General features: G+C 41.2%; 1 protein-coding gene across 1 annotated transcript in view; it reads left to right on the top strand.

The window, feature by feature from the left end:
* The window catches only part of LOC104283250 (5'-nucleotidase domain-containing protein 1-like), a gene marked incomplete at its 5' end in the record, with an annotated part of 49,942 nt that extends 39,845 nt beyond the window's left edge, over positions 1–10,097 (top strand). The window contains one exon of the mRNA XM_009881441.1: positions 9,982–10,097. Within this exon, the coding sequence (XP_009879743.1) occupies positions 9,982–10,097 (116 nt within the window). The remainder of the gene's footprint in view (positions 1–9,981) is intronic.
* Positions 10,098–23,940: the final 13,843 nt, after the last annotated feature.

Raw genomic sequence — 23,940 nt, 5'->3', positions numbered from 1 at the left:
GGGCAGGTTTAGATTAAACATTAGGAAGAAATTTTTCACTTGAGGGTGGTAAGGCACTGGAAGAGGTTGTCCAGAGAGGTTGTTGAAGCCCCACCCCGGAGGTGTTCAAGGCCTGGCTGGATGTGGCCCTGGGCAACCTGGTCTAGTGGGAGGTGTCCCTGCCTATGGCAGGGGGGTTGGAACTCGATCTTTAAGGTCCTTTCCAACCTAAACCATTCTATGATTCTGTGATTTTCCTTGTGCGTGAAAAAGGACATTTTGTTTATTGTTGAAATTGCCAAAAGGACAGAAAGATCTTCTAGAATACCTTCTGTGTACTTCCCTCAGTTTGGAATGGAAATCAGATAAAGGTCAAATAAAATTCTTCATTCAACGTCAAGTTCTCACCTTGATGTTAAGACAACATGAAAAAGGTTTACCTGAAGAGCAGCATTATGGTTATATCTTTGTAATTTGAGACAAGATGAGTTAAGTTGAAAGTTTTCTAAGCATTTCATAGGTCTTTTATGGGCTTATTCTCCTTACCCACTTTCAGTAAGCGGGGAAGTTTTTCTCAAGAATTGGAAAGCTGATGAGCTCGTGATTATATTGACAGTACATGGTTAATAAAATAGTAGAAGCCAATGCCCCTACTCCTGTTCTACATGCCTCATGCACAAATCCATCTGTTTCTTCACTTTTCTGCTATTGAATCTCTCCTCATTTACAGCTCCGTTACAGATTTTGGCCATTTTCAAGCACAATACCGTCAGCCAGATTTTCCAAACCAGGATCCATTACCGTGGGAATGTTCAAGCTCACACATGGAAATTAAAAGGCGTAGGATCTGCCTGAAAAAGGGCGTTTTGCATAAACCACAGTTTATAATACATCCTCCTCCTCCTCAGAAAGTTTGGTATGAGCCAAGTAGAGGCAGATGGTCTTATCTATCGTACCTGAACAATCTGAACTTTACCTTCAGGGAGCGGGTGACTGCTACTCTGTGGCCATGTGATCAAATTTCCAGATACCCATGTAAATAATTACGTCCTGTATCACATAGGTATTCCAACAATAATTACAGATCTCTCTGATTTACAAAGAAGATCAAATATAAATATTATCATATTTACTAAGCAAGTTATTGTAGGAAAAAGTCACTAAGCATCTGTCGTTCATCTCAGTGGCCAGTCCGGCCCAAACCACGACACCAGTGCCACCATTTCAGATGGATATTTGATTAACAATTCTTTGATCCCCAAAATGGTATGCATATTTCAAGCTAATGCTTTTCCTTTGAATCTCATTTTGGTTGGTATTTTTATAAAAGTCCTTCTTCAAAAAATTCCGTGATGAGTGACTGTGGAGTTTTAGAGCTTATGGGGAAATTTTGGTAAGTTTTGTTCTTCATTGCAAAGAAAAGCTTAAGAAAGTGGGCTCGAAATCCTAATACAGAGAACCCAAACAAAACTTTTTTTAAAATTTCCTGTTTATTAACCTCACCTCCTGAACTTGTCTCATAACCTCTGAATGGTGGCATTTGTTGCAGGATTAAAAATTACTGCAAGCAAGAACAGGAGATAGATTGAGCAATGTTGCAGCACTGGAGAGTGGCATTTCAGAGAAGAGTTAGTGCAAATGTAAATGTTTTATGGAGACAGAGTTCCTTTCACACTTTGGAGATTTGATAACCAAGCTTGTGTCATGCATGAGGATAATACATTTTTTTAAATCTTGAGTGCTGTATGAAATCTTATCATGCTTTGCCCATATGGGTGCATAAGTTTTTCTTCATGCCTTATTGTTATTTCAGTTAACTAGTACAAGAGAAAAATCTCCATTATAATTTACCAAAGCCGTCTCTTTAAAGACGCCTACAGATCTGTACCCTGCCACTTTCTGTGGGAGTTTGAGTCGTCAGCCTGCTTGCTGTATAAATATAATGATAAAATTGCCAGTGAACCATGGCAAAGAAGTTCATGTTTCTGCTTAGAGTTGCAAATTATCTGCACAATGGAAAGCCCAAGGCAGCTGCGACTAGGGCACCAGAACTGGCAACGCCTGGGTCGCCGATGCACAGGTCTGCCCGTCACAGATCAACTACAAATTGCAAACCTCACACTCTGTCTTCGACATGTATTTTCAAGGAAAATGCCCTTGAAGAATCAGCTACTACCATGGAAGTCATGAATTTCATTAAGCATGTAGCCGTATACTCACTTCTGTGTCCTGAACAGTATAATTCCTAATTATTGCTGAAGTGAAACAAAAAATCCCCCATATTTCTATGTTTTTTCATTGACATGACATCATACAAAGTAAAATCCTGCTCCTATTAAAAAAAAATTAGTCTTTCCTGTAACTTGAGTGATAATTACTTATTCAAATAATACAATAATAGCATATAATTTGCTTAAACATATAGAACTATCTATATGATACATTACTTGTTAATTGGCAGTAATGTTTTATATTTAATGCCTTACCTTAGAACCATGCTTTTACTTACCAGCTTCAGTGTAAGAATGTATCTATACAATATCATCTGAAGACAAAGTTGATCAGATTGCTTTGACAATTTAAAGTGCTTTGGTGCTTAGCTGTTATAAATAGTAGTTGCTACTAAAAAGCCAAAGAAGTCATTTGTATCATGATACTTTTTCTGCAAGAAACCTATTTTTATGTTTGGTGAAAAATTGGTATACATATACAATGGCAAGATTTCTGAGGTTTTCTGGTTCTGAAATTTTGATGCAAGTGAAAAAAAAAACAGGTAGCAAAGATAATTGGCTAGAGAGAAGATACTTGTTCTGAATATATTAACAGCATCTTGCTCTATGTGTAAATCAGATAACGTAAATCTGATTCATCTGTTCCAGGAAACTAGTTATAGTGTTCTTCATTTAAGAGAAAGAAAAACATACTCAAAACAATGGACTAATATAATGCATTTATTTTTTCAGCTCCAAAATACAACTGAAACTGACAATAAACTGCATTTCAACCGTAACAAATTATTATTTAGTAAATCAGAACTAGTTTGCAAAAAGTCTGCGGGACCCCGTTATTTCCCAAAGGGTCTGCTTCGTATTTTCAACATAAAGAGGACAGCTTTCACTGTAGTACAATTTGTTCAGCCTTTCCCTCCTCCTCCAGAAAGGTGTATTGACTTGTGCCCCTGAAGGCCGTGTCAAATCATGCAGAACCCAAAAGATTACTTCCTAGCCAATAACTGACAGAAATGCTCCTGCCATCATTACTCTGCTCTCTGAGATGTCGAAGTACAGCCACCTCTAAAAGATTAAAGGGAGAACTCATGAGCAACTCATTAAGAAAGAGGGAACCACTCAGTCATTTCTGCTTTAAAGTTATCCTTCAACTCAGGCAGCATAATTTCATTTGCAGGCTGTAATTAAAGCTATAATTGGGTTTTGACTAGATCACAGGCTTATGGGGTGGGTTTAGATTGCTTCTTTAAAAACACTGGTGGTAATGAAAAGTGTTGATAATTTTTCAGTGTGAAAAACAGTAAAAAGAGGTAAGTCGCCAGGTATTGGAAATATTTCTTTGACCAGGTTGGAATTTTACATAACCTGCAACCTCACGTGTACAAGAAAAAGTCCCTGGAAGCATTTATGTACTCTGGATTGGTGCCCAACATATTCCCTCTGGATTAAGATGGTAACACACACACACACAAAACAATGGAGGCTTTGTCTTCACTGCTTAAAAAGTTTAATGTGTGTCTGTGTGTGGCTTTTTACCTTAAGGTAAGCAATGTTTGTCACCCATCCAGAGGAAAAAAATAGGGAAAAGGAAAGAAAGCATTTGTTTTACAAGAGAGGGGAACATGACAACAGTAACCCAAGTTTGAAGAGTAAGGTTGATCTTGGTTGAGTTTACCTCAAAATGAAAGTAAAGGGGCGTATCATCACTGCATTTAGCTTCGTATAGCTCCTTCACGGTCTCAAAATCCATCTTGTTTCTTTTTCTTAATCAATCAGAAATGCCTGTTATCTCAAACGAGCGCTTGTTTTCAGGCTAACTTCTTCAACTTACTTCAGAAGCCCTTCCCACCACCCTGAGATCCCAGATGAGTCATTCAGACAGAAATTAATTAACAGGTCCCTGAAGGACTAACACCTGCTAGTAGGATCTTGGCATTCTCTTAGGATTTTTTTTTTATTAAGTCTTCATCTAAATATTTTAAAATATTATAGTCCAATATTTTATTTTGATCAGTTCCAGCTCAAGCAAGAACCACACAGGGCTATTTTCTCAAAGGATCTCCAAAAATCACCATTTAAACAAAAACAAAAATGAGAGAAAATTCCCTCACATACAAATGATGAGTTTTCCCACATAAACACAAAACAGCAAAGGAATTTCTAAGGCTTTCCTTCGCTGCAGACTCTGTCAGGCTCAGATGCGAGTTTAGCACACGCCTTGTGCACAGCTGTTTTGTTCAAGACGGCGTCAGCAGTCCCTTGGCCTTAGGGTAGACCCAAAGTTGGGTCTTGTTACTCCCAAGATAGTTGGGGTGAAACTGCGTGCCACGGGCAGTCGCAACAGCCACGGTGGGATGGTCTTTCCATCCCCCGGGCACTCATCCCTCTGCAAAACTCTGATAGTGAAGCTGCTGCTCCACATCTCCCTGCAGTTTGCCACTTGGGTTTTCTCCAATGTCACCCTCTTCCACGTTAGATACAGCAGAAGCGTAACCAGTAAAAAAAACAAGGACACTGGCAGTGAAGCTCTTCCTCAGGCCAAGCTATGGATGTCTGCTGGCAGAGCCACAGGCGTGATCTCCGACCAATACACCTGTGTTGGCAAAAGCTCTTAGGTAGGTGCAATTAAAGCAGCAAACCTGCACCTTCACTGAGGCTGGTTTGAGTCTATTACTGGGTGCCCAGGAGTAAATTGCCCTGGCTCACGTGGCACTTTGCAAGTGCCAGCTACCCTCAAACTCCAAAGTTTTCGCAACTCCCTTCTATGGAGCATACCTGTGCTTCCCCCCCTTTCCCATAGGACACCGCACAGGTACCCTCCCTCCTCCTCCTCCCCTCTTAACTTTTGAGTCGCGCAGCGTGCAGACAGCAGCAATGATTTTCATGTAGTTTATAGAAAGAACACTTTCCTTGTGCTGACTTCACTATTTCGGGAGCTTTGTTTTCGTACAGCAAACATCTGACCTCCTGTTTAGGAAAATCAGCCTCAGAAGTTTTGCTAAAAATAACAGCTATCAGATAAATCGACTTGTGACCTTGGGGTTTTTGCTTTTTGCCAACAGTATGCTCCCTCATATTCTGAGCTCTTGCTGCAAGCGCTGCTTTGATTGTTATAAAACAGAAATGGGTCAGGAGAGAATAACATTTAGTATTTCAGAATAACATCATCTGTTATAATCTGCCTGTAGATTGGCAAGTCACAGAGTAGATCACTCGACAGCACAGCCAAACTGGTGGGCTCTCCTGCAGCAGTTGTGCTTACTCCACTGTTAAGAAATTATTGGTAGAAACTTACAATTAGAATTTTTTTTCCCTTTTTCTTCAACGGCAACTTTGAACTACAAGCAAACTTTTATGGCAAAGTTTGTAAGCCAGTATAAATTACTGGAATTCCTGTAAAAGCAAAAAAAAAAAAAATAATACTGGCTGATGATCTGCCCCTATAGTTGTTCCACCTGGGTGCTGAGCCGTAAGATAGAGCTCTGTCTGTGCCTTCTGAGTTACACCACAATTAAGCAGTTCAAAGATTTTTCAAGTTAAAAGTTGGGTATCGCTAATGAGGTTCTAGTTTTCCTCCCTGTGCTTTTTCCTTGGTGATTGATAATCAGGAGGATGTATTTGGATGCATGTAAGAAGACAACCCCGCCGTTGACTAGGAGGTTTCTGCAGCGCCTGGCTCCAGCCCTGCGGACTGGCCAGGAGCAGAGCTCGGAAAGGGGAGGGGAGTTCTGCTCTCTGCAGGGCTTCACTCTCGTCACGGGCATGCTGCTGTGGTGTCACGATTAAAAAATGTTGGCTTTCCTTTTGCTGGTCAATGCAGCAAAATGATTCCTGACATTTCTGCTGTGTATTTTGGGAGGAATTGGTTTCCGTCTTGGACTGTGCTTTTAATTAAAAAAAAAAAAAAGCCTTCCATCTAAAGAGCTTAGTTAAGATTATATTTGTTTAATGTATTGGTTTGTTCAAGGAAATCTCAAAAAAGGATTAGACATGACTATTGAGTTTATCAAGCAGGCCTGTGTCTGTATTAGATTATAATTGTCTTCCATTCAGTTACTCAAATATTTTCCTGATCACTCATCGAGAATATTACATTTTCCCTTCTTCTTGTGGTTTCCTTTTGCTTCCTTGTGGCTGGAACTCTAATTTTTCTTCTGATAAAAACTTGTGGCTTTCATTTAGTTTGCTTACGCTAACTGAACAGCACACAGACACTGATATGTTGTCAGCTTAATAACTATGAAATAAATCTGTCCGTAGCACCTAAATACATGTGTGGATGTGGGTATACATAAGCATCAGGTCACAATGGTGTAATTAATGGCACTTAAGACCTGGATCTGGATACCTGGAACACAGTAACTGACAGTGGTTACTGTTCAAACATCATCATTGCCATCTTACTTACACCAGGGCTGCTGGAGTCCTGCAAGTGAGGTAGGGCAGGAGTCCTGCTTCTGAGCTCAGGCGAAGGGCTATAACCCATAAGGTCTGCCCAAGCCATTGGGAAACGCTCGTAGCGCTGAATGGTCACTGCAAAGGAAACTGGTTTTCATCACTCACTTGCACTCAGGCACTGGTGTGGGAGCAAAGAAAGGAGTGATACAGAAATTCAAGGGAGGGGGGGGGGGGGATCCAATAACTGGCATTTCTGTCGATCTAGAAAGGGACATAGACCTTGAGACCCTCCATGTCTGACTTTTAGGAGTCTTTGGCTCAAAAAGTGAATATCCTATTTTTCTTAGGGAAAAAAAAAAAGAGTCTGAGTGGAATTACCTAAGTATGATAGAAAATTTCTGGGATTGTGGTCCTCAAGCAATTGGGTAGAGCCAGCTCTAGTTCGTTCTTCCAGTCTCAAGCTGCTTCGTTTGTTCAGGGTTTTGAGGTTTTTTAGGACAGTGAGATATTGGATGAGTTTTGTGCTGAATTCACTATCAGCGTAGGTTAGGACTGATTAGAGCCTCGCTGCCAAATTATATGTCAGAGAGGACTGGGTATCTGCCCCCTGCCTAATTTATGACTCTCCATCGGGGTTAGGCGAGAAGCGGGTGCTGAGGTGCACAGGGCTGCCACGACAGCAGCAGCTGTGAGCATGCACAGTAGCAGAACCTGGAGAAATTTACTGGCAAAAACACTAGGAAAACTAACAACTTGGAAATAAGCAACTTTTTTTTTTTTTTTTCCTGGGACTGGCTTTATTATCAAATACTGTATCTTATTTTTTGCATGCTTTTGCATCAAGCTGTGGCCTGTGCAAGCATTTCAGTTTAGCGAAATGGAGCTATTTATGTCTTCTCTGTGTCATCAGTGATAATATGGAACAAGACCAGATATGAAATGAACGGCTGCTGTGTCTGGGAGGCAGACTCCAGACCTGTATTGATGTTCTTTGTTAATGAGTCAGGATTGCTGGACCGAGTGATACTATTGCCATTTACAGCAAAAGAAGTTGGACTGAGCTTTGGTGTACAGTTGACATGACACCTTTGCAATCCAGGGCAACTGCAGTTTATTTTAAGTCGCAAAGTTTTCAAAGAGCTTAGTTTACATGAACTTAGTTTAAATGAATAGTTTTCACCTATCACATTTTCTGGATTTCCATTTTTTCATAGATTTTGCATTCCCCCAAGAAAAAATCTTCATTCTTCTTTCCTTATACACTTGCCCTTCTTCCTCACCGTGTATTTATTCATAGCCAACAAGATTCCAAGTATGCCTTTCTGGATCAGTCCGGAGCTTTCTCATAAATGTATCACACAAATAAAGCAATAATATAAAATGTTGCATATTCCAGGGAAAGCAGATGTAGGAAATGAAATCATTGAGGAAAAAAACCACCTGGAAACAGAGGAAGATTTTTACTATGTTTGTGATACATAAAATCTGCTTAATGGATGAAGAATAGTATCTGCTTCATGCAACTTCATGCAACATTTTAACATATGGATACCTTCTGATCATCTTCCAAAGTCAGCTTGCTCAGACGAAACCAATATTTAAATGGATGGATTGGGCTTTGAATATGTAAAAAAACGATTATTCTCTTTAGGAGTCTTGTGCATTGTATATAGAATCGGTTTGGTGTTTAAGCTGATTGTGTAAAGCCACTTTACTGGGAAATATCAACAAAATTACCATTTTGATCCCACTGGTTCTTTTCTTCAGCATAAGCAACTCTGCAGCAAGTCTGCCCCATTTGTACTGCTCTTTGGTTAAACTACTCTTGGGATGCTCCGGACTGCTAGACTAAAAAGCTAGTGAAAGCTTTTATATAAAAGTAACTATATGGCATTTAATTTTTATAGCTCATAAAGATACTCAGAATTATTTGCTTTCTTCTTTAGTAATATTTGTTATTTTGGAAACCTTTGTTTTATACAGAGCTGTCATAAATAGACTCAGCAGCCAGTAAATCCATTGGGCCCTCCGCAGACTAGAAAAACATCTGCCTGTTCTGCTGTGCTCAGAACGGGCTCCAGAGATTCCCCTGACTCAGACAAAATGAGTAAATGTACTTCTTTGACAAGCTGAAGTAACCCGCTTCGTAAAGCATAATTCACTTCCAACCAAGTCTCCTCCCATTCCTACTTTATTCCAGCCTCTATCAGATTTTTCAGGATTTAAAAATTAATTTGCTTGCTTTACCTATGTTTAATAGAGTTTTTAAGCTGCGGACCTGGATGGTGTCCTGGTGCCTGCCCGTGAATGGCCTGTGACACGGACCTGAACTTCCTGTTGTTTGTGCCGAAACTGCTACGATTGTGTTTTTCGGTTTCACAAAAGGTGCTGAGCACCAAAAAAAAATATTGTAGCATATAGTGACAGGAGATCATCACCCCAAATTTACTCCAAATTAAAAAAAAAAAAAAGTTGTCATTAGTTACTTACTGTTCAGATGAGCTGAGTAATATTTTTATTTTTTGCTTTGGTTCTAAACAGTCAACTTGGGAAGGAGCTAACCCTTTTTGTTGCTTTTTTTTTTTAATTTATTGGAAGGATAATTGTTTCTTGAATGAATTTTTATTTGTGTGTTTTTTTAATTTAGTTTCTTGAACTTTGAGTACTTGAGGTGAGCATGGGAAGTATCCGTTTTCTGGCTGTGAGGGTGGGCGGGTCACTGCTGGCAGTAAAGACTTTTTTTAAAAAGCTAGAGAAAAGAAAGCTTTGACTGTTCAGAACTATTTTAATGCGTTCAGTGTTCTTTACAGACTGGAAGCGATGAGTACGCCAAGTTACAAGTGCAGATTTCTAAGAACACTTGGTACAGAATGATGTTGTGAACACTGGACTGCAAGAAGGTCTAAGAGCGGGTGCCTTTGGGGAATCTTGCTATAATAGCCATGAAAAAAAACCCACAAATGGACTTCTTTGTTTTAAACATAGCCCTCTTATGAGTAGATTGCTGAGATATAAGAGGAAGGTGACAAACTGAAGAATGAACTTGAAAGCGTTCTAGTGGGAAAATTCCATCTAGGCCCAATGAAGACTTTTGTTTCATTTTTAAGCATTAGTTAAATCATTTTCTATGACTGGTATTATTTCAGCAATCAAGGAACTGAATATCCTTTACTGCAGTTGAGTAAGCTCTGAAAGTCAATCCCTTGGACAGCTGAAGATGTCAAATAAATATGTAATCATGCAATCTGATTGAGTTTTAATGCTGGTGAGCAAACAGCTCAAGGGCTTAAGGAGTACAGCTATTCACCACGGCCTTATTTTTTTATGTGATACAGGCTGCGTTGCTAATCAGATGTGGTATGTTTCTGTCTTTCAGATTTACCACTGGATTATAGATTTACACGATTTTCAAATAGCTCAGCAACTGCCGGGTACTACCCAAGCCCTCCAAGAGAACTGCTGCCAAACGAGGAGTCAGTGACTATGAAATAGGTTGTCGGCTTTTTCCTTAAATAACCCTGTGGCTAAACTGCTATCAAATGCTAATTGGTGAAAATGCTGTGTGATGCTTCATAAAATAGAATGATGGATTAAAGCAGACTCCCGCGTAGACTTGTGTTTTGCTTGTTGCTCTAGTCCAGCTGGACCAGGCGACCAATGCCTCCTTCTCTCTAAATCTTCTGACCACCACTACCTTTTGCAAAGCGCTGTTGGCTTTTTCCATGCACTGCACAAAGCCTTCAAGAGAAATGTGCTAGTAATAACTCACCTCAAGTTACCTTCTACATTTTCAAGGACATTTTCAGTACTATCCCTATTTAAGGTGATGCTGTTGCTACTGTAAGCCCCAGGGAAGCCGTGAAACAGACCCTGAACCATATTTCATTAGGAGTTACCTTGGACAGCCCAGGTTATCACCATAGATCAGTGTTTTGCAGGCTTTATTCTCTCACTGTAACTGCTCTTGGAGATACAGAAAGACTGAGGCCCAAAGAGAAAGATGCATCATACCCAAAAAGAGACCTGAATGGGATTTAGGCAGCTAAACGCAGGCTGGCAGTCCTGAAAGCCTCTGTCACATGCTTCGTATTCCTGAAAGTGCCTAACCACTCTTCAACAGTAAGGTTCCCTACATGCCTCTTCCTCCTTTCGTCTTCAATACCTCAGGAGTCAGAGCTCTTCCGCAGAAGGAGGGAAACCCGTGCGCAGTTCCCTTCTCAGCTTGAGTGGATTCAAACCCATGTTCTCCACCTCCCTGGGCAACTCTTCCAAGAGCAGGAAGGGCATCGCACCCAGCTGTCTAGAGCCATCTTTGCTAAGTACAGCCTCAGCTCAGAAGAGGACCAAGACTGAAGACATAAACTGAATATGTGCTTTCTTATCGGCTCATTTAAGCAAATGGGCATCCTCTTCTCTGCAGATTCAGTCCCAAAGACCCGTTCTCCAGCGCTTTGGACAGGGGGCCAATGGTAACTAGAGCAGGGTAGCGGATGCAAAAACATGTCAAACATGTTTGAGTTAGAAGTTTTGTCACATTAGGATGGCAGAAGTTTTGGATAGATTTCCCTCAGAGTTTAAAGAATAATAAACAGAAGCTTTATTTTCTTGTTTTCAGGAAAACGAATTTACTTTCTTAGGCCTAGACCATTATCAGAATGGATTTAACTTGTGTTAACACTTAACTTGTGTCGCCACAGCTCGCTCTATATTTTTGCAGCTGCACCAGTTAAAATATTTTGTGTCAGAAACAGACACAAACACCATTCCACCTCATTCCAGAGATACCAGCTTTTGTACTTTTTTCCTACCTTTACATAGGATGTTATTTTTACATTCCTGTGGTCCAGTATACTTGCAAGTAATATGCAACATTTCCAGTTTAACATTAAGCATTGTTTTTTTGAAAGGGAAACGTAAAACAAATGAGGAAAAAAATTGAGAAAAACTTTCCTTAAAACAAGGTGGGTGAGGAAGGAAAATGGAAGGTACGTTCTCCTCGTTATAAACTATAGGCTGAAAGTATTTGACTTAAGAAGGTAACAATAAGTAATACTTGAATTTATTTTGAAATTTTTAAATTAGCATCAATGTCTTGGGTGGCAAGTCTGGCTCATGATAAGGGTATGATTTCTATTAAGCAGAGAGGTACCGAGATTAAAATCTCAGATCCCTGATTACAGCATCATTTGAAGTTCTAACCTGAATCAAATAATCCTCTGCAAATAATTTCTAAGTAGGTTATGGTCCAAACCAATACTGTGAACCCTCAGGCTTTTTTTTTGTTCTGAATTTGGATCTGGGTTTTGTAGGTAGGGGATTTTTTTTCTTGTTTTTTAAAGAAAATTGATGAAAAATGAATCGTTAAAGAAAATCAGAGTGAAAATTGTCACAGTAAGTCCTTGGTTCCTGGTATCTCAGTGGAGAAGCAGTATTTTTTCTAGTGGAAAGGTGACAGATTCTAAGGAGAGCCTGAACACAAAGGTCACCAGAACAAATACGTATACGGATCTGCTGAACTGGGAGGTGACTACCCGTTTCTGACGAAGGCTGTCACTAGCTGTTTGCACTTGCTGCTGGAAGGACCACACAGTAGCAGAGAAAGAAGTGGATAACAGAAGGCTACTGTAAGCATGGCTCCATGTGCCACCATGTGCTGCAGGAAGACTTAAGAAAAATAATTGAAGCATTTGCCCAAAAAACAGTGTTCCTGTGAAATCAGGACTTAATGACTCTTACTAAAAACTCTTCGTATTCAAGAATCTCTGAAAATTATACAGGTCTTATTACAAAGTGGAGGTTGGCAACTGAGGAACTTTAGGAAGGCAATCAATGCTGTGGCGATGGGAGAGCTCTTGGAAATGGAGGTGGTGTGAAGACCAGGGAGAAGAAATACACGTGGCAGAGAACTGCTAGAGAGGTGGCAGTATTTAACATGACACTGTAAAGACCCCATCTTTGCTTCTTCCTTCTTTCTCTTTATTTTTCTTAACCCCTGGAAATTTCTGAGGTTTCTTAGATTCTATTGTGAGAGGCCATTGTCAGAAAGATCACTGAAGTGCCTGCAAAACTATCTTGAGTATTGGCAGGGAGACGTAAAGTTATAAAGATTCATTAAAATCACTGTATCTGGTTATATAGCCCTGAAAGCCACAGTTTTACTTAAAACCAGAGATGAATACCAAGTCTCCTTTGGCGTCTGTTTTGGTATAAAGCACATGTGTCTGAATTTTAAAATAAAGAGAATTTATTTCTGAAACAAATAGATGTTTTGTGAATTTACTTTATAGCTGAGCGGCAAAAAGAAAAAAGGGAGACAAGGTCATCACGGAGCAGTGCAAGGAGAGGTTCGTGCTACAGCCTTGAACAAGGCAAAACTTGACCCACTCAGAATAAAAGATATGTAAATCAGCCAAAAACTGGTATAAATAAATACCTGTAACAAATTAGTAGCTTTAATACCTATAGGGTAGTCAGTTTTGATGCAAAGCAGGGCTCACTGCAAAGGTTTCCTGAACAGGGCTTGTTCCTGGAAACTAAAGGCTTCTTAATGTCCAGTGAGAGAAAGTTAAATAAACAAATGCAGACAGCTTATCCGTGGTGGACACGTGGCGCTGCTGGACGCAGGGCTTTCGGAGGCTGCTGCTTCCCCAGGCTGCTGGGGCTGTCCAGCTCCTCGGAGTCTCAGGTGTGTGATAGTGCAGCAGCGCTGGAGTGATTCCGAAGAGAATTCCCAGGAAAATGTGTCTGATGATAGGCACCGGGAACCCGCACTCCCAAAATCTGTGTTAAGAAGCAACCAGCCATTGTCCACCCTGGCATGACAGCCTTCCTAGGGAAAAAAAAAAAATCTATAAAATGGTGACAGGGTAACACAAAAGGGGGGGGTAGTACACGGATGTGCAGCGGGCAGATCTTTTGGGATGCAGAAGGGCTCCAGGGCTCCAATGTGGCTGGACTGCCCCTCTGGTGTCCTAGGGCTTGAGACACTGCATAACCACTGATCTCCGCTGTCCTCTCCAATGTCCCACAAGGCTCCAAATGTTATCTGATTTCAAATAAACAACCTTTAGCCCTGCCTGCATTGCCTAGCATTACATTTTATAGCAACAGTTGGCTATAACAACTGAAAGCAATACGATCATTTCACTACAAGTGAAAACCATGCATGCCATGTCCTCCTAGGTCCCATTTTTGCCAGCAGCCTTACAGGCTTTAGGGTTTTTAACAATCTTTTTGACAGATACTTTAGAAATTAAGAATAAATATAACATACCTCACTGAAAAACTGGAGATTGCTTATGGGTTGCTGTATTGTAAAATAGGGTGCAGTAAATCATCTGCCACACGCAATACACAATGCTGATCTTTATTTCAGGGAAAATAAATATAAACCCTGACCCAGCCCCAGATCATCGGCCCTCAACGCATCCTGGATCAGATCTGGCTACAGCCAGATCGGAAACCATGTGCTGACCCAGTAAAGGCTGGTTTATCAAATATCACAACTGAGATCGCTTGAATTCAAAACTTCACTTTCATTTTCCTGAGAAACAGTCATTCTCCTGTAGAAACCTCAGATTTCTTCTGACTAGAAGTCGTAATCTAACCTGAGAGAGGCATGCCCAGCACCTATTTCCCCAGCGAAACGAACGATTTTCAACATGGCCTTGGAGTATTTCTCTTTCCTGGGGGTGCATGGTCATATTTTCTAGCTATGTGTTACACTACACAATTTGTTATCATCTTTCTAACCGTCATTAGAGACGTGATTTTACATTTCTCACAGTGGCCTTGTTTGAAGTGTTTGGCCATGACTTGTCCAATCACATACCAACTAAATATTGTAGCTTCACCTTCAAGTCTTTCCTCCTGGGGCCAAGCATGCATTAAATCACACCAAGGCCAATGGCAGCAGAGTGTAAGAATATATAAATTAGCAGGGAGATGCCAACAGTGAGAAGGTGGAGTCTGAGCTTCCACGTCAACCTTCTTTTGCCACCACAGGGGACAATAATGCAGTAAGTGTAATACACACTGTTGTACACAACCTCGATGTTTCACAGCAGAGTTTTTCAGAAAGTCGGGTTTAGAAATAAAGTCATTTCTGTGTAAAACGGTAAAAGTCTCACACTCTACACTATACAGCGAGGGATCTGATAGGAAGATGTTGCTTCTGACTTCCCTGGCAAGGGGCCACAGCATGGGGCAGCCTGCTGCTCCTTAGCGTCGTGGAAAGATCAAGACAAGTTTTCTGGTACATTTAGGCGACTGACTCTTAAAACAAAATATGCCTCTTTCTGTTCACATGCTTGGAGGGAGATAGTATTTCAGCTGAAGCATAGCATCAGATGTAGGAGGGAAAGCACGTGGTAAGCTACAGGAACCTTATCTCTGCAGACGGTGCCAGCCATACTGGTATAATGGCTATAACGGTGTAGCCACAGACATCTATTGTTAACAACTGCTCACGAAACAGCCCTTCCAGCAGCCACGTAGCTGATTCAGAACCCCCCAGGGGAAAGGCTCAATCCCATTATAAATCCAGTTGCCTATAATTTTGTTTTCTGCAATTCTGAATAACTGGAACATCAAACCCCCTTGGTGAGTCACAGGACAGAAAAAAAATACAAAAAAAAAAAAAAAATAGAGGTTTTTTTCTGAAAGCTTTCGATGCAAGAAACAAATCCTGCTTTTCCGTAAGCATTATAAATAGAAATGCTTAACTTGAAAACAGACCTTGGATTACGGCCAAAATAAGATGGAATCCAGGAAGTTAAACAGACTCGGAGATTTCCAGCTCAAAAAGCTTGCCAGCGTCTTTTCAGGACAAACTGGGGATTCCTATCTGCAGGTCAATGGATGAGTACTGTGGCCAGCATGACCGATCATTTTCTTGGAATATAGGACAAGGGTGTAAGGGAAATCTTTTCAGTCTGAGGTGGGTACCCACGGCAGTTCTCTGGCAAGCATGGGGAGACCGCAGAGGTTTTGCAGCTGGCCAGATGTCACAGTTCACAGAAGGGCAAACATCTGAAGCACCACGTCTAACTTCTGCCCCCGCTGCAGCTAAACTGATTTAGTCAGGACTGTGCTGAAAAATCCCTCGTGCTTCCCACTCAGGCTGCCAGAGCACATACGTAGTTCTCTCACACATGGCCATAACGACTTTTAAATACTCGCACTGGGGTGAGAAACCATCGCAGCCACTTCAAAACGATGTTATGGCTTCCAGCCCCTTTTGCAAATTAGAGGGTGCAAGACACGAAATGGCAGCAACACAAATGGAATAACAGTCTGCACAGCACCCACCGCAGCTCCAAGGGCCCGGGCAAAGCAGATTCTGCCAGACAGAAAAGTCTTTCTATTTTCCATTGACTACTAAATGTTGAGTACAAACACTTAAACATGCAGATTGATTTCCTCTTACAAGGTTGAAGAACTTATATTCCATTTAAGACTGAAGAAAATCATAAACTATCCTACACTGTATACAGGAGGAAAAAAACAGATGTTCTTGTTCAAAATTTACGAGTAGTATTTTCAGGGTACATTTTAGGAAAACAAGCCCATTAACATTCAATAGACCTTCTTCTATCACAACACTAAGGCAACTCTGAAAATTGTGACTCCACATGCCTGGTAAATTTACATTTAAAAGATTACTTTTTAAAGCCTCTACCACCTCTGAAGAATAAAAGTGTAGGTGAATATAGCAACCCTTTTCTTGTCTTATCTCAAAATAATACCTGAGAATTGCAGATTTCTTGCTACACCATCCCTCTGGGACCATTCCTAGGCTCACACTGGGAATTTAAATGGGTAATCCATTATACTTACAAAAACTTAATGGGAGGATGCCAGGGGGATGGGAGCAGTCTTTTTTCAGTAGCGCCCAGTGATAGGACGAGGAGTAATGGGCATAAACTTGAACATAGGAAGTTCCATCTAAACATGAGAAGGAACTTCTTTACCTTGAGGGTAGTGGAGCACTGGAACAGGCTGCCCAGAGAGGTGGTGGAGTCTCCCACTCTGGAGACATTCAAAACCTGCCTGGACGCCGTCCTGTGCAACCTGCTGTAGGTGACCCTGCTCTGGCAGGGGGGTTGGACTAGATGATCTCCAGAGGTCCCTTCCAACCCTGACCATTCTGTGATTCTGTGATTCTGTAATCCTAGGTGCTGAGCAGTCTGCAAATTATATGAGTCCAGAGAAAGACGATGCCATTGTAAATTTTGTGAAAAGTAACATGATGATCTTGAGAGATTAAAAAAAATCCTTATCTTATACCGACAGAAGGCTCCAAAAATGTCTACTGGAGGGCTGCTGTGGAAGCAGCTGCAGTGGTGTTAGAGCCAGATTGCAGCAGTGAGCTTTTCTATCCCTGTTTTTTTCCGTCAAAGCTGCCCTGGAAAAAGGGCATGAGTGCCTATACATATACACACATGAACAGGCAGCAATTAATGACCAGAATCCCACAGCATGGAAAACCAGAGACTAAGGGAATGAGGGAATTACCTGCATTTCATAGAAGGTGTGAGGGCTTTACGTCAATTAAATAAACTAAGCACTCCTAAGCAGTAAGCACAGAAATCTCTACATCAGTAGTCATGGTCATGGAAAATAGAGTATAGATGAAGCTCAAGGAGATTAAGGTTGAGGGTCAGCATAAACTGACATTAATAGCTCAACAGGGCAATAGATGGCTAGAGGGTATCAGGGAACAGAGTTTACGTATATTACAGTAAATATTAACTACTAAAATATATCTATTATGTGGGATTGTCCTCTTTCCTCTAACCTTTCTCCTCTTATTTTGCAGCTTTTGGAAATACCTGGTGTATTTCAGATATTAATCCACACACAAAGTTAGCAAAAAAAATAAAATTGCAACCCGAAGACAGTTACATGAATTTGAGAAAATAGATTTGATAACTACCACTAATATGACCATCATTACATAGATATCATTAAAAGTAACTGTAAAAGTATTTGTATGCATGTATACATACATGTGTAGACATTCAGAAACCATTGCTGTGTAGAGTGCACTGCCAGCGACTCTGAATATGGATGTGTGTATGAGTGAATGATAACACGGTGGTTACAGGGGCCCCCAAAATACTCAGCAGCTGTGCCCTCGAAAGCATGGGAACAGGACAATACCAAAAGCTCTACAACAATACGTGCAATAAGCAATTACTGATGCAGACTAGTGCAAAAACCTCATGAAGCCCCTAAAACTGGGAGCAGAGATGGAGGTGTCTTTAGGGGGTATGTATGACTACAACCAGAGCGACCAGTTGGTGGGCACCGTTGCTTCAGAAACAAGTGTGCGGAATTGATCACTATGGGAGCTTCTAGTGCTGTGTATGTAAGTGTTATCTTAAGGAATTAATTTTTCATGCCTGTGTTTGTGTTTGTTCTAATATCCCACCTCTGAGCCTTGGCTGCAACTAGGATGCTGCAAGTCGGAGTGAGATGGTTGCAAAGAGAAATAGAGAGTCAGCAACAAGTTAAAATACAGTCTCCAAGATGTACCTTTTTCATTTACGCATCTCTAGTGTAAGGCAGAAGTGAGAGACATGGGAGTATGAAACATAAGAATTGGGGGTGGGGATACATAAGCAACTTGTAAATACTTTCATGAATTCCAGCAGTCATTTAGTTGTCTGATTGGCTTTCAACATATCAAGTGACTCCATAAAATAGGTAGATTCTAGCCTTAAAAGTTCCATTCATTAGAAACAGCGTGTTACAAATGGAAAACATTATTGCAACATCTCTGGCATCCAAAGAGGGACATTGTGGTAATCAGCTCTCAGGGAGCACTGGCGAAGTCCGTCTTTAGGAGGTTTCTCTCAGTATGAGCATTCATGGTTTGTGCTCCCCAGGGGATACTGCACGGTTTATAACATTGCAGAAATTTGGAAGGAAAGAAGTTGAAGCGTTGAGAAAGATCACACATTTGAGAACATAAAGTAACAACCAATTCAGCGGAATGAAAAGCCAGGTGCTGCTGGGTGCCCCCTCTCCTCCCCCCACCCCACTCCAATCTGTTCTGATCATCACCAGAAGGAAGGGTACGGGCTGAAGGAGGAGCAGGCCAGTTAGGCAACCTGGCAGCTGCTGGAAGGAGATAAACCTGAACCCTGTTGACATCTATAGTAACATAAAAGCAATTAAAATGATACTGTCCTACTGCTGTCATGATGGATTCTGCTTTTGAAAGGCACGGACCAGATGACACACACAATTTTTTATTGGATCCAGATCTTTTTTCGGTGTTTCACAGTAAGTACCTATGTACCTGCTTTATGGCTGCTGTCTTCCTGACCATATCTGAAGACCACGAATCTGTCTCCACTCACCACTGTTTTACCTCTCCTTGCTGAAGGTTACTGATGCTGCAGCTTCCCGTTCACTAAGAAATGGGCAGCAATTTTTTCTCATCTGACTTTCTGTCTGCTGGCCTCGGGCGAAACCAGGCTGAACACATGGTGAGACCAAGAAAAAAGGAAAGAAAGGAAATGTAAAGCAGAGAAAGATGTGCCATTTACATACAAAGAAGAGCTGTTTAGGAAACACTTTTAGGGCTTTCCCCTTCCAGCTACCCTACTGGTACTTTGGCTACCACAACTCAGAAACGCAAAACTGCATCTGTGGGGAAAAGAGAAGCATTTCCAGTCTGTAGATACAGAGCCAGACAAAGGAGAGAAGAAGCATTTGTTGAACTAATGCATCCTTCCAGTCCCATAAAGGTACCCGTAGGAAACAACTGCCTAGACCTTTCTTTGAGAGAAATTTCTTTGCATGACACTAAATGTGCCCCAGCCAGAAAGGTACCCTAACGAGCTTAGACAAGATATCCAGATTTCCAACTCTTTCTGATTCTCAGGGCTGATTTCAGGCCACTCCTTTTAATTACCTACTTTTGGAACTGTGACTGTTTCTGCCCATTGCCTGCGCAGTGAGCCAGAGCCCCGAATCCAAAAGTAGTAAATGCTATGAATCATGCAACGCTCTCATAAAGTTGAAGGATGTAGTAGGAACAACAACGAAGTTAGGACACTGTCTGGTCCACACCCTGGCTGGGAAAGAGGAGACAGCCAACATTCCCCCATCTGAGGCTGGAATTGGGATAAGTTTTGAAAATTAGAGCTGCCTTCATGTGGCACTAATAAAGTTCAGGGGGAAGAGTTGGGCAGAGCAGCCCAGATGAAGGAGGGCAGGGTGAGCATTATGCAAGTGTCCAGATTTGCAGTTCTCCAGTTCAGCTACAAGAACAGACTGGCCTAACCCTCTTGTCGTACAGATTCCAGCTCACAGCACTAAGATCAGAAATCATCACAGCTGGACACAAAAGACAAAGGGAACACAAGGGTTACAGTCATAGGAAATCAATTGTTTTGGAGAATTAGTGAAAGAATCCGGAGAATTTTATGTTTTTCTCTCTTTTAATTTGAAGAGTTTTGTCACTTAGTGACAAAAGTAGAAGTGCCTCTTACATGGAAATCAGAGACCAAACAGATCATACAGACAGTAGGACTTCAGTGATAGGGAGGTAGTTTAAAAAAAATAAAAAAAAAAACACAGAGGAAAAATAAAAGGAGAAAAAAATGCTGTTGCATGGACCGGGCAGGAAGAAAGAAAAGAGCGGCCAAGGTTGTGTATGTGGAACAGACTGAATAGCATACAGTTTCCCTCTTTAGGCTTACATCTTCAGTCATAAAAAAAAGAAAAGGGAAACATCCCCCCATTTTCACGATTAAGTGAGAACCAAAGGCTTTAAAATGTATGAAGCATCAGCAGACACTTTGTGTCTCCTCCAGAAAGGATGAGCCCTACATCACTGGCTTCATGCAGCCCTGATGTCTCCCCTTCTCACTGCCCAAGCACAGCAAGAGGGACTTGCTCCCTCTTCACGTCCTCAGGACCCAGCTTGCCAATGCAGCAGGAAAATAAAGTGCATTTCCCTTCCCTGCAAGCCAGACAACCACAGGGCCTTCTTGGAAGCTTTGCCTTCTCGAACATCATTTACTATCAGAGGGAAAAAGGGAAGATGTTCTCCACACCTTGCAACCAAGAGCTGGCTGCTCACAATGTCTCTGACGCAGCAGACAGTTTCAAGACGTGCACTGCATACTTTGGTGTCTAAGACAGTGACTTCTATGCATGTGACCAAAAAAAATTACCATTGTTGGAAAAGGGCAACATTTCCCACATACATTTGGCCCAGGCACAGAGACCGGGCGTTTCATGTTCGTGGTAATGTTGCTTGCCATAAAGGCCAAGGGAAAGTAAAGAGCATGAGACATATGAGCAGAACAGCTTCTGACCTGAACAGTTTTCAAACAATTTCCATGGAACAGGCTCTGCACAACCTAGCCAAGTCCATGGTCTTTAGCTCCAAAAGGTAAATTTAGCTCCTCTCCTAAATCCATTCTGGAGCAATGCCACCTGAAAGGTCAGTTTGCTGTATGTTGCAGTGTCGCATGATGTAATTTCAGGCAATGACAGCTACAAAAATTATTAATCTCAACGGGACCCTTTCAATCAAAAAAATAAGAAAGGAACAATTAAACTAAGGTTATGATACTTGGGAGCAGAGGGAGTGAGCGATTTCAGGGACAGAAGCACCAAGGGAGTGGAAATTGTATAATGGTATGTTACAGGGTCAGTCATTTAAACCAACTTTATGGTTGGTGGCAAGAAGAGGTAGCTTGGGGACTTGATTTGTCACATCCCAAAGAAAACGTTTAAAACAGGTCAGATGATCTCTGTCCTGAAAGTATTTATTTTTTTCTGCAGTTATAAAGAGAGTCTAACGTGACTAGATCAGAGGCAGTTATCCGCCAAGTATAGAACAAAAGTACATGACACGTTCAGAGGTTAAATGGATCCCACCCAGAATTTCTGCTCTAGATGGACATTGTTTTATTCTTTAATTGTTTTCTTCTTGCTGCCATCAGCAACAAACTCACCAGCATGCAGCAAGGCTAGCAAATCACAGGGAGAAGCTCAACCTTCGCAAGAGAGTCTATACCCATCGCTAAAGAGGTGAAGGGCATAGGAAGATCAAAGAGGATCCATAATCCTGCCTGTGCAAGTAGCATTTTGAATATAATCATAGAAAACAGGACTGGAAAGAACCTTGACAGGTCATCTGGTCCATCCCTTGCTCTAAGGCAAGATCCATCAGACTTTCCAGACCTTAACTGTTCTTGTCAAATATATGTCCAACTTGTATTTAAAAAGCCTGCAGGGACAGAGGTGCTGTTCACTCCTGCTTTATTTACCCTTACAGATGCTTTACAGGTACTTTTTATTTTTTCCTATTTGGCCTAAATTTCTCTTACTGTAACTTACATACTGTTCTCAGAGGATGTGGATAAGAGATTATTATCTATCTTCAGCAGCTTTGACGTAGCTGAAGGCTGTTATCAACATCTTCCTCCAATCTTCTCATCCTTAGGCTAATTTTTTCAGTCTTTCCATATACATGATGCTTGCTAAACCTCAGGTCATTCTCATTTCAAAATTAGTAGTGGCAATGCTGAAACGAATCTAGAATGGACAGATCTTGCCTCTTTTAGATATCTCTGAATCATCCTGTATATTTTAGTTTATTTAATTAGCCTGGCAAGCACACTGAGTTATTGGGAAGTAAAATGAGCCCCATTTCGCATAAGAGGACATAAGGTAGAAAGGATTTGTTGCTCTCCACTCTGCATATGTACCTCCACCACAGCCTAACTGTACACCAGAGCAAGACCCAAGCACAGTCCAGCTCATCGTCCACGAGACAGAAACCAAGTTCACATGCTATAGGGGAGCCACAGTGTGCTTTGCCCAGGTATTCTGTCGTGACAAGGCAGCACAGTGCAGTTTCTCTAAAATATAAATAGATACAACCAGAGACTAAGGTCAGGATTTCAAAAGTCATTCAGGCATTATGCTGTTGAGAATTGTAAGGTCCATTTTGCTTAGAGTGAGATACTTAATATATTTAAATACCTAATGATGCAGACATGTGACTAATATTTAGACACCTCCCTTCTCATCATTTTAGGCATCCTCATGATTTTAGAAATTCCTGGAGAAATGTCCTCTTATCCACATCTGGTCTGACCAGGGGAGGCTGTAGCTCTTCTTGTGCTCATTCATGTCACAACATTAATATTTTACAACTCTACTATCAATGCAGTATAGGACACCATTCAATTAAGTATTTAGAAACATATCTTCTAATGATTAATCTAGTGTGTGCATGACTGAAACTGAAGCACTTAGTGCTTTTAGGCATGTAATTACTGGTAAAAAAGCAAGGCTTCATTCCAGGCTCTGGCATTACTCTCAGAGTCGCAGCAACTGCTTGTGAATCCTATTCATTATGTTAAGACTGTCAATAGATATGGCTGGGAAATACAACAGGAGTGAAGGACTGAAAAGGAATGTATAGTTTCTAGTTTCGCCCAGTTTCCACACATTTATTAATCTTGATAGAACAGCAGGAAATCATACTGTAAACCACGAAGAGCCTGTTTAAAACCACCTTCAGAAAAAAACAGCTTTTACATTTTAAAGACAGGGAACTAAACACTTAGAGCCCACTGATTGATTCAGTAGCATCAGTAAACATTTATTAAAATGAAGAATAAGCTGTGTGAAATGTAAACTTCAGGTAGTTGGACACCACCCTGATCTATCACATATATTTTTATTTTCATTCCAGTAGAGTTGTCTGAAGTTGATAAAACATTCTCAGCTTTCGGCACCCAACAAACATTTGAAATTCTTCACTTTGTACTTTTTCTTGGTTATAGTGACTGAGAAAGCGAAGAAAACTGTTCCAGAGGATCCGTTATTTTATCCTTCCTTTTATTACTTTCCTAAGCTTGAATGGTCAGTGTTTCACATTTTTGTTTGTTTGGTTTTTGGGGTTTATTTTTTTTTGGGGGGGGGAACGTTCATATAAGTAGTCACACCATACTTCGAGGAGCAGATTGACAGATTGGCTTTCTTTTTCTTTGCTGGCTTGAGGGAACTTTTGGATGGGAGGTCCTGTTGCTCTCATACAGTGCGGTGACAGCCCTAGAGGTGGATATTGCATACGAATGGCTCACCCTGGATGCTTTCACCTCCAGAGCCCCCCCTTGCCCGACCCCTGATGCCGGTGCCGCACGTCCGAGGTGCAGAAAATCCAATTGCCGTCACCGCGGGGTTGGGGCCAACACGTTCCCTGCGGAGTAAACGACTCCTAAAATGCAGAATTAGGGTATTTCCGCCAACTACGAGCTGGTGTGTGTGTGGGGGGGGAGCGGGCGGGGAATCCGTG

The sequence above is a fragment of the Charadrius vociferus genome, unplaced genomic scaffold (genome assembly GCF_000708025.1).
Source record: "Charadrius vociferus isolate BGI_N301 unplaced genomic scaffold, ASM70802v2 scaffold820, whole genome shotgun sequence".
Classification (NCBI taxonomy): Eukaryota; Metazoa; Chordata; class Aves; order Charadriiformes; family Charadriidae; genus Charadrius; species Charadrius vociferus.
Note: the sequence above shows the minus strand (reverse complement) of the source record. Positions and strands in the feature narration are given on the sequence as shown.